At 38.4% G+C, this 10995-nt stretch overlaps 1 protein-coding gene across 5 annotated transcripts in view; it reads left to right on the top strand.

Moving 5' to 3' along the window:
• Positions 1-10995, top strand: part of kn (EBF transcription factor knot) — an 86950-nt gene that overhangs the window by 3159 nt on the left and 72796 nt on the right. For all 5 annotated transcript variants that reach the window (XM_018023362.2, XM_026812954.1, XM_026812953.1 and 2 more), the window contains exon 2: positions 9924-10077. In XM_018023362.2, the coding sequence (XP_017878851.1) occupies positions 9924-10077 (154 nt within the window). The remainder of the gene's footprint in view (positions 1-9923; positions 10078-10995) is intronic.

Genomic DNA, 10995 nt, shown 5'->3' with positions numbered 1-10995 from the left:
AATTTATAACGCTAAACTGAAGAATAGGCTGCATAATATTGCTACTTACGCTTGTCAGTAAAATTGTTGAGAAAACGATCACTGGTTGTGAATAAACGATTGGCCGTCGTACTGTCGCAGGCCGTCGGACGGCGACGCGCGTCGTTACTTCGCGTACGGTACCTGTCAGAGAAGTACAATAATACGCGTTTTTATATGTATGTAAAAATCATGTTAACGAAGATATTAATGTGAAGCAAATGACGTTAAAACGTTCGATTGTTTTTTTTCACTTAAAAATCAATTTCAGAATTTTACCCGATTATCTAAGGGGGTGAAAAGGAGTAAAAGTATATTTACAAAATCCTCAATATTTTTTAAGTTCTATGACTTAGTGACTTGACTTTTGTTCATGAAATATTTTTAATTCATACGTTTTGAATTCTGTATACGATAATTAATGCGGGCGAAGTCGCGACGGGGAGTGCCAGTCACTGATAATTCCACTGGAAAATGTTCAGCGCCACTCGGAAATGTTTAAAAAATGATCTACTATTAATTTTTTCCGGTCGTTGAACAGTCACGAAGACATTCGCACGACACGATTTGAATTATGACGCGTCATCAGGGAGTAACGATGTTTCCCGACGTACCGTGCCATGCGAACAAATACCGAGTTTATCTTTGGAAGCCGAGTGTTTCAAAGCGGTTCACACGTAGCTGCATTTGGTGAACGATAAACCGTGCTTTATTGCAGTCTCGCTTAAGGGATTTGTACGACGTGCAAACGACGAAGGTACAGATACGCGGACTCGAGAAGGTAAACCGACCGGGTCGGGGTCTCGCTAATCCAATAGCGGTTCTCTTAACTAACCCCTTCCAAGTGGCGTGACACGGGAGCACGGCCGACCGGAATCGAGTTAATGTAATTGAGAATTTTAGCGCTTTTTGCTCTCCTCTCGTTCTCCCGTTTCCCTCTTTTACTTGATCGTTTTCTCTCCAGGCTGTAGCAACCGTTCCGTGTCCGAAAGGAAAACTGAAAACTTATCGCGGTTTAATACGATAATAATGAATCGTCGCTGCCATGATTTCCTGAAAACATCTGTGAATATTCGTGATACATGTGCCCCAATTTCGAAACGATTACTATCAATATATAAACGTCTATGGATCCGTATATGTTTAAAAATGATTCCTATAAGCTTACGAATATCCAAGCGATATGCTTGAGGTGGTTCTATTAAGATGCAAGACACTTCAGATCCTAATCAAATCCTATTATGCTATTTTCCAGATCGTAATGAACATGTGTCGGTACTGTTAAATATTCATGTTATCAGATAAAATTTCTAAAACAAAGAAGTTCAATTTGTACTTTAACACTAAAATCTATGGGAGTTATGCACTTGTCAATGAAAACTATTAAAATTATGCTTAGTCTCTCCAGGTCAAAACAAACAACTAGGTATTGAAAATTCCGATTTCATACTTTCTCATGAATGCAAAAAGAAGTTTTTTTCCATTTCAAAATGCAGAAACTCATGTCTTCATAACCATTACAATTTATTACCTAAATGTGACAACGTTACGTTGTTTGGTCAGTGTTATGTCTCAAAATCAAATACTAACGTGAATCATATGTATGTTCTACATATTGTAATTTCCTACTACTTTAATTTATCTAGAAAATCGTAATTTAATTTTATAATCTATAGTATTAAGTATAGTATTTAAACTAATATTTTAGAAATTCTTAGTATAGACATTCACTTTGGAATTTTAATAGAACCGACTTAATACGATACTAATAAATCGTTACTATTATATCTTAACAATATCTGTGAATATTCATATAAATATGAACGTGTATATATTTGCCTCAATTGTTAAATGATTATAAATATAAAAACGGATATGGATTTGTATAACCAACTGTAAATGTTCAGAAATGATCCTCACAACTTTACGAACGTTCAAAGGATATGCTCTGAATTTCTGTTAGGTATTAATCTACTTGGATCAGCATGTTTGCCTTCCGATATACGTATATGTATGTATGTACGTTTGCGAGGATCGTCGATTACCATGCAAACGCTCGTTTGCCAAGCAAGAACGACAGATGAATAACTCGTTGAATGACGAATGAGCTAAATGCACGCCGTGATTTTACTCGCTATGTTTCTATTGCTTTCAGCGTTAATTCGATGTGATCGCAGTTTAATGCTCATATCGTGTTAATATAATTTCGTTCGTCAAATAAACTTGTTACGAATTAATAACTGTCAGTCGCGAGAAGTGACTAATCCCACACTATGCATGAAAGTGTCGATGAGAAAATTCAGTTCAAATACATTCGAATGGATCACGTTCTTCGTGGAGACACAGCTTTCTGCAATATGATTCTTAAACCATAGTGAAAACTTATATCATAAATATTTGGTTGTCCATAAAGTTCGAGCTGAGTTTTATAGAATATTCATACACAGTACATTTAAATTTCGATATACCTTCATTGAATTCTATGGATCTCGTTCTACAACCTTTTTTTCATCTTTTACGCTCAACATCATTGTAATCTATTTTATATTCTATCATTATTTCTTTAAGAAATTACTTGATTGAAAGAACGCCACTTACCAAAAATCGATATGAAGTTTTCGGACAACCCAGCATTCTGTGTAGAAGAAGCTGAAAAGTATCTATTAATCAAAACTATAGTATATACATTACAACTATAACTTTGTTTTTCTTTTTCGAAACTGACAGAAGTTTGTCAGGAACTCCTCGATTGACTAAAAGTTTTCTTATAAGCGGTATATTTTTCTTAAACAGTCGTTAATTGAAACAATGCCGGGGTAGTTGGAACAAGTGGCCTAGAGAAAACGTTAAGCGTCGGGATCGTTTCTGTTCAAATTTACTGTGCAAAGTTTTGTTTCCACGGTGAAGAGAGCGAACGCGTGCTTGTAACACACAGACGCGGCTCGGACTGCAGCTCGTCTCGGGAAAGAGGGTGCGAGAGGGCTCGGCGAAACTGTTTTAAAACTCTCGGCAAACAGACATAAACTCTCACGCTTTTTAAAAACCCCTAAAAAAGTTACCCACCTAATGAAGCAGTAAACCATCGTGCTCGACGAAGGGGCGAGCCGTGTCGCTCGTGCTCGTGGAAAAAACAATGACTTTCTCTGCAACTACGGAGATGAAAGTAAAAGGAATACGTATGACCAAAAAAAAAGTTTCCGAGCAATCGTTGCTTTCGCAAATCAACGAACACATTTCGCTCGTCATACGAATTAGGAGTCCTACGTACCAGGGGTGGCCAACTTCATTCTATAGATGATCGAATATTTTTCTTAAAAATCTCTCGCGATCTACGTATGCTAAAATCATGACATTTCACACATTCAGTACTAATAAACAGTAGGGAAGGTGGTATTAAAATAACATGACATTTTATTAATACTATTTATTGTTTTGAAAAATAGCCACAGAAAAAATATGGATTACATTTTATTTTCTTATCTTATTATTAATGGGAAGTCTGTGTCTGCATGTCTCTACCCAAGCGTTCATAATTTGATAAAGATAATGGTAATGAATATTCAGTTTAGAAATCAGTAAGTGAGGAACGATGTTTAGTTATCGTGAACATTAAATATTGATTGACATAATTATGTAGATCCAAAAAAAGAGTACATGCACATTCGCTGCATTTGGTGATATTAGAATATTTTCTTGATTAATGTATTTCCAAAGATCTTCAAGTTCTCTCGCTTGCAAGATTAGGTCAGTTCGTAGAATTACAATGTTATTTTCTAACGTGTCTTTTTCAATATGAAGTGTATCAGAAATTTTTGCGGCAGTATTTTTTATACTTAAATCCCCTTTAGAAGGAAAATACAGATACTGCATTATTTAACTGTTCCCTATTAGAAATTTGACTATGATTGGCCAAAAATCATTTCGCAGTCGACTAGTTGGCCATTCCGGCTGTATACTTATTATACTTATTGTACACTTATGTTTCAGTTTATAAATTTTGTTGATGAATTCAATACATTTCTGGCATTACTGCCGAGTATAAAAAGGACACAATCATAAACTGATTAATACATTTTTGTCAGGCGGCGAGATAGCGAAACGCAACGTTAAATTGAACAGGGAAAGCGGACTGGTAGCGAATTACATTCGGATATATTACAAATTGCTCATTATCTCCGCGCGCATTATGAATCACATTGGATGCAAGCGTAAATAGACTGCGCTTCGGCCAACTCGTAATAACTAACGCCCGGCGGTATACATTAACTGCGGATTTATTGTAATTCTCCGCGATTGCTTTATCCACGAATTCGTAACCGTATCCGTGGGTTCATATTATCCGCATATTTCGCCCGTAATGCATTGTGCGCGAAGCGTAGGTTGCGGCTCACGTGTACAGTAGGGAAGGTGGTATTAAAATAACATGACATTTTATTAATACTATTTATTGTTTTGAAAAATAGCCACAGAAAAAATATGGATTACATTTTATTTTCTTATCTTATTATTAATGGGAAGTCTGTGTCTGCATGTCTCTACCCAAGCGTTCATAATTTGATAAAGATAATGGTAATGAATATTCAGTTTAGAAATCAGTAAGTGAGGAACGATGTTTAGTTATCGTGAACATTAAATATTGATTGACATAATTATGTAGATCCAAAAAAAGAGTACATGCACATTCGCTGCATTTGGTGATATTAGAATATTTTCTTGATTAATGTATTTCCAAAGATCTTCAAGTTCTCTCGCTTGCAAGATTAGGTCAGTTCGTAGAATTACAATGTTATTTTCTAACGTGTCTTTTTCAATATGAAGTGTATCAGAAATTTTTGCGGCAGTATTTTTTATACTTAAATCCCCTTTAGAAGGAAAATACAGATACTGCATTATTTAACTGTTCCCTATTAGAAATTTGACTATGATTGGCCAAAAATCATTTCGCAGTCGACTAGTTGGCCATTCCGGCTGTATACTTATTATACTTATTGTACACTTATGTTTCAGTTTATAAATTTTGTTGATGAATTCAATACATTTCTGGCATTACTGCCGAGTATAAAAAGGACACAATCATAAACTGATTAATACATTTTTGTCAGGCGGCGAGATAGCGAAACGCAACGTTAAATTGAACAGGGAAAGCGGACTGGTAGCGAATTACATTCGGATATATTACAAATTGCTCATTATCTCCGCGCGCATTATGAATCACATTGGATGCAAGCGTAAATAGACTGCGCTTCGGCCAACTCGTAATAACTAACGCCCGGCGGTATACATTAACTGCGGATTTATTGTAATTCTCCGCGATTGCTTTATCCACGAATTCGTAACCGTATCCGTGGGTTCATATTATCCGCATATTTCGCCCGTAATGCATTGTGCGCGAAGCGTAGGTTGCGGCTCACGTGTAAAGCATAGACCGTCGCTGCGTGGCGCGGCGTGGTCTGGCGCGGCGCGGCGCGGCGCGGCGCGGCGCGGACGATTATTCGACGATCTACCCTCGCAAATTGCCAGCACGTCAATATTTACACCGCAACCGATAAACCAAAAATTGCTGCGCGTTTTGCCAACGAACTTGACTGTGGGATTTAATTACCGGTCAAAAAATAACATCCATTCCGTTCCCATACAACGTGCATACACCTTCTTGCTTTTTCGACATTGGTTTGAACATTTCCAAATAAATCGATTCATTTCTTTCGATGTTTACGTTATCACATACAATCCCCCTTGTGTTATAAAGTCTGTCTATTTTTTTTTCTAATAGTGCACTCAATATTTTACAATTTTATAATACTGGGTTGATAAGAAAGTAATTTCGGTTTCCACAAGTACATAGCGTTGTAAAACCAAACCATTGTGTTGTATGAACTAACAAATGAAAAACTAATGAGAACCGTGGTGCGTCAGAATCGTGTGGAAAATAATATGAAAATTTTGAATTCTTCTTAGTTAAGAAACATTTTGCTTTGTATTTTATGAACAACACTATTGAGTTAGTAAAAATATAATTTCGGTTTTCATAACGTTTCATTTCATATGTATTTGTGAAATTATTTTCTTGCCAACTCAATAGTATTGTTTATAAAATATAAAACATAGTGTTTTCTAACTAACTTCGAAGTGTTTGTAATGAAAATCGGAAAGCATTAATAACACAAATCTTAGATTACTTTCCAAATAAATCTTACGTATCACGATTCTAGTTAGTATCCGATTAAAATTTCGGCTCGTTTGATTATTTCGAGCACGTTCTTTCCTTAAACCGGCATTTTCCTAAACGCAGAACTATTTGTAACGTTCCTGCACGGGCCAATGGGCGCAACGAGCGCAGGGAAAAACTGGTATGTACCGCGTGGAAAGACACCTATCGCGTCCTACATCTTCATTTGCGTATTTGGCGCGCGGCGAGTATCGAGTTATCTTTGTCGGTCGATCGAATCACAACGTTTACTTCGATTCGTCGCGAAAGAAAAGTTACGCGGCAGGGTTCGGTTCGGGTGTATTGCCTCGAGGCCGAATGCGATGCGATGCGATGCGACGCGGCGCAGCGCGGCGGGTACGTTGCGCGCCACGGATGAATGTTATCTCCTATCCGAAAGCGGGCGCGTGGCAAATTGTACCTACCCTACGAATCCCGATTGCGGCAACTCGGGAACCAGCCTGTAATTATCACCTCCATGTCGCCTGGTGTACGCTGAAGCAGTCATAGTATGATACGCTTTCACCTCTAAAGAGAAATACCAATACACATCCAAGGATGGACAAGTATCACATAGAAGAACGTTTAGAATAAATAAGATTCTTATCGCAGTACTTTAGATGGTTCTATTAAAATTCTGAAGTCAAATGAATGTGCGTAATAAGAATTTCCAAATTTTCTCACATGCAGTTCTAATGCCTCTGTTATTGTCTCCAGCACAAAAAGCAGCATCGGCTAATCGTTTAAACATAGCGTCACGCATGCGAATGGGTTAAAGAACAAAGCGCGCGAGACTGCGTCTAGAAAAACAGTCGGGGAATGCGCGTGAACGGAGTTCACGCAGGCTCGCGCGATCGGGGGGCACGTCCCAATTTCTGGTCCCCGAATATAGCCGTGGGCCGGCATGACCGGTTGCTGTGCACGATTCCTCTCGGGGGACACACGTTCCCCGACTCCTCGCAGTTCCACGCGGCCTGTACACGCGTGACTCTCCAAGACCGCGTGCAATCCGACTCGCTGCGGCAGGGCCTCACTTTCACTCTGTCGCGTCGCGAAATCCGTTTTCATTGTCATACCGCCGTGGAAACGCGTGAACTCCTTCTGACACACAGAATTTCCAAGGTCCAGGGTTAATCCGAGTTTCAAATCAAATTTTCTATCTCTTCTTTAATGAAAGTTTAAGATGGTTCTATTAAAATTCTGAAGTCAAGTGAATATACGTAATAAGAATTTCCATATTTATGCGAGTCAAAGAAGTCATATGTAAAAAATAAAGTATATTAAGTATAACATTGTTAAGTAATTATATGAATGTACACATGATTCACGTTATTTTTTTATTTCAAAATCATCAATCATTTAAATAGTTTCTAGTGACTTATGACTCCTATAGATTTCAGTGTTAAAGTACAAATTGAGCTTCTTTGTTTTAGAAATTTTGTCTGATCTGATATTTTAATAGAACTGCCTGAAGAGAGAGATGGATGAAATGTTTTGGACATCCGTTTCTTATTTAATAGATCGTGATTGTATTGATTATTATCATTCGAACGTAAGCATAATTCCGAAACCGCGAAACATTGGCACGCCGTGATAGTTACCAAAAAGGTGTGCGACAGTATCGCATCGCAGGTGATAATGTAAAGGCGCGGTAGGACGTGCCTACACGTTATATAGGAATTGGTGCATGGCAAACGGGGCAAAATAATCGGACGTCGAGAGTTATGGGGCGCGAACCGGCGGCCGGTTAATCAGCCACCGATAATTATCGACACGGGCAGTACATCACTACCCCTACCAGCCTCTCTCTGCCACCCTAGTGGCCTCCTTCCCTCGCACCGCTGACCCTCTCTCTCGCTCCTGTTTGCATTGAATCCACCATCCCCTTTCACTCTCTCGGATACGGACCCCTTGTATCCTCCTCCTCCAGCTTTGGCTCCTCTGCCTGCCGGTAGACCGACATCCCACCGCCTGCCGTGACAAACGCACCGCCGATACCATCATTTATTTCGCAAATGTGCTGCAAAACTGCCGCTATTCATTTTCGGTCCAGTCGATTCAGTTTTCCGCTCCGAGAGTCCGCACTGATGGTGGAGCCCGCGCGATGCGACGCTCGCATTCCACGCGATCGTTTTATCGCTTCGCGCGCCACGCCGCTATTACCGCAGCCGCGATCGCGATCCACCGCCATCGACATGTCACCCGATAATGCGATTTCTCCACCGTGGTTTCTAACCAGCTCCTCAATTCTTATACAATTAGACTAGGGTTTAAACATCTCGATACACGTCGTTTTGACGAATCACACCCCAATATCGATGAATAATTATTTTTAAATCAGAAGTATCTGCTATTTAATCAAAGCATTTGATTTTATAATATTAAACAAATTGCATAATGTAGATTATTCTTAATAGTGCATTTCACCAAGAACATTAAATAATATTTTTTTCTTTATTTTTAATCTGCTGGCAGAATATCTTGATTTAATGTTCGTAAAGTTAGACAGTGATTCCTGAAATTAATCAGAATAAATTTTTTAGGAGAATCATTTGTAGTATAAAAGAAATGCGATAATTAGGGAACACTGAAAATTGCAGTGAATGATTTATATAAATACTCCAGGCTTCATAACAATTAATGTTATAGCGTGCTATAAATATTTATGATTTATGAAATATTTATTTCAACCTTTACATATTTGTTCATACAATCAATTATTTATTTGACAATAATTGATAGCATAATTATTACATCATTACATTACATTACATTACATTACATTATTACATTTATTATACATTGAATTGATATTATTAATAAACATGAAAAAACTTACACAGATTGAATTAATTGACGATTTACATTGTTATTGTAAAATCATTCTTCTTTATCATAGCATTTACGTATAAAAATTTCTGTCTCTGAATGAAAAAATCTTGAAAATTCATATTTAAAGGAAGGAATGTCTTAAGTACATACGTTCGTGTCCGTGCTCGTGTCAATGTTGACAGCTTGTTATCGTCGAAGACAGTCGTACGAGACGCGGTATCATGAATTGTGGTACTATAAGCGTTGAGTGAGAAGTCACGTTTTACGGGATCAATCAAAGCGTAATCGCGCGCGTACACTAGGCATGCTACGCGAAGTAGCGCACTCGAAAAGGGGACTTTCCGTGCCATTACTCAAAGATGGCATTGGAGTCCGGTGGCCTAATCTCAGCACATGAGACCTTAATGGGATTTTAAGGCGTCGAGGCCACCTGCGCGCTCCCCCACGGACAGCCTCGTTTGTCTTTCCTCTCCAACCAGTTTGGTCATTCTTATTGCATTCAAGGCCGAATAGGACATACCTATTTGTGACCCTACGATAGAGAATCTCACTCTTGACGTCCGAATTTGGTAACGTGGATCGTTCGCCGCGGCGAATACATGCGCGCGGTTTTCATACTCGGTGTCCGTACCGAAATTCTCGCAATTCTTGAAGAACGCCGCGAAATAATAAATGCATGTGGCAAGAATGTTAAGATTGTGTGATCCGTATGATTTCTGCAAAAGTTTAAGGAGTATAAGGAATAGAATTGAATCCAGTCTTTTATTAGAAATCTTTCTATGCTACAATTCGTATTTATAAGATTATTTTGTAAATAACACAACTAATACAACGTAATAAACAAAATATTATGTCTGAATTTCAGAGTCGGTGTGGGCAGAGCTCATTTCGAGAAACAACCACCGAGCAATTTACGAAAGAGTAATTTTTTCCATTTCGTGATCGCTCTCTATGATCGACACGGCCAGCCTATCGAGATAGAAAGGACTTCCTTCATGGGATTTGTGGAAAAAGACCAGGTAATAATTTAGACACATTGTATTATATGTATAAATTCGTATTACATACCTATAGACTAAAATTATAAAAATATCCATAAAAGAATAACCAAAAAATCGAAAAGCAAGTTCGCGTCTCGTGGCATTTTGTGAATCAAGAGAAAATTGTATTTGCGTACCGCGTTGAGGAATGAGCTACGATGTCAAGTGACAACTTTGGAATTTCAATACTCGTCGTAGCTCCGGTTCTCTCGTGAGATTAAGTGAAAAAAAAAAAGGTGAGGTGGATCTTTATGACATCAGGGAATATCGCGCGAGCGTGCGCTTATCTCGATAATTGCCGTTTCCATCGGGGGATGACGTCAAATATTAAACGGCTCCGCCTATACGTATACATACCGATAGTCCGGGCCCGGGATACACCTCCAGCTTTTCCAGCAATTAGTCCGACAGGCGAAAATCCATTGGCCGTGTGAGAAATGGACAGACGCGATCGTAAGAGCATCGGTGTGCTGCGACGGTGTGGTCACGCGATCGAGCAACCTGCCCAGTATTAACAGAGTTTTTCATTTTCTTTCCTTCACCGCGTCTCCCTGTTTCTATCGCCAATTGTATCTCTACGAACATTTGTTATTAAATCGCTCGGTAGAAATTCGTCAGTTAATATCTGTTCCTTACGTCTTACAATTACGTCAACAAATAAAACATTTCAAGTCAAAATGTGAGTAGAATTTAGAATTAGAATTTTATAAATGTTTCCATGTCTAAGCGAATTGCACATTAAAGGCCTGATGTATTTTCATTCGACGAAATAGGAACAAGAATTCTACAAATGAAGCCGTTATGTAGTTCATTCTTCAAGTTTCAAGATATTTCTACGAATTGTATTAATTAAGTGCAATTCATTGTAGTCGTTCCAAGAATGCAATTTTTCTGTTT

Source organism: Ceratina calcarata, unplaced genomic scaffold (genome assembly GCF_001652005.2).
Source record: "Ceratina calcarata isolate Rehan_Ccalc_2016 unplaced genomic scaffold, ASM165200v1 scaffold302, whole genome shotgun sequence".
Taxonomy (NCBI): domain Eukaryota; kingdom Metazoa; phylum Arthropoda; class Insecta; order Hymenoptera; family Apidae; genus Ceratina; species Ceratina calcarata.
The sequence above is the reverse complement of the archived record's forward strand: the minus strand, read 5'-3'. Positions and strand labels throughout refer to the sequence as shown.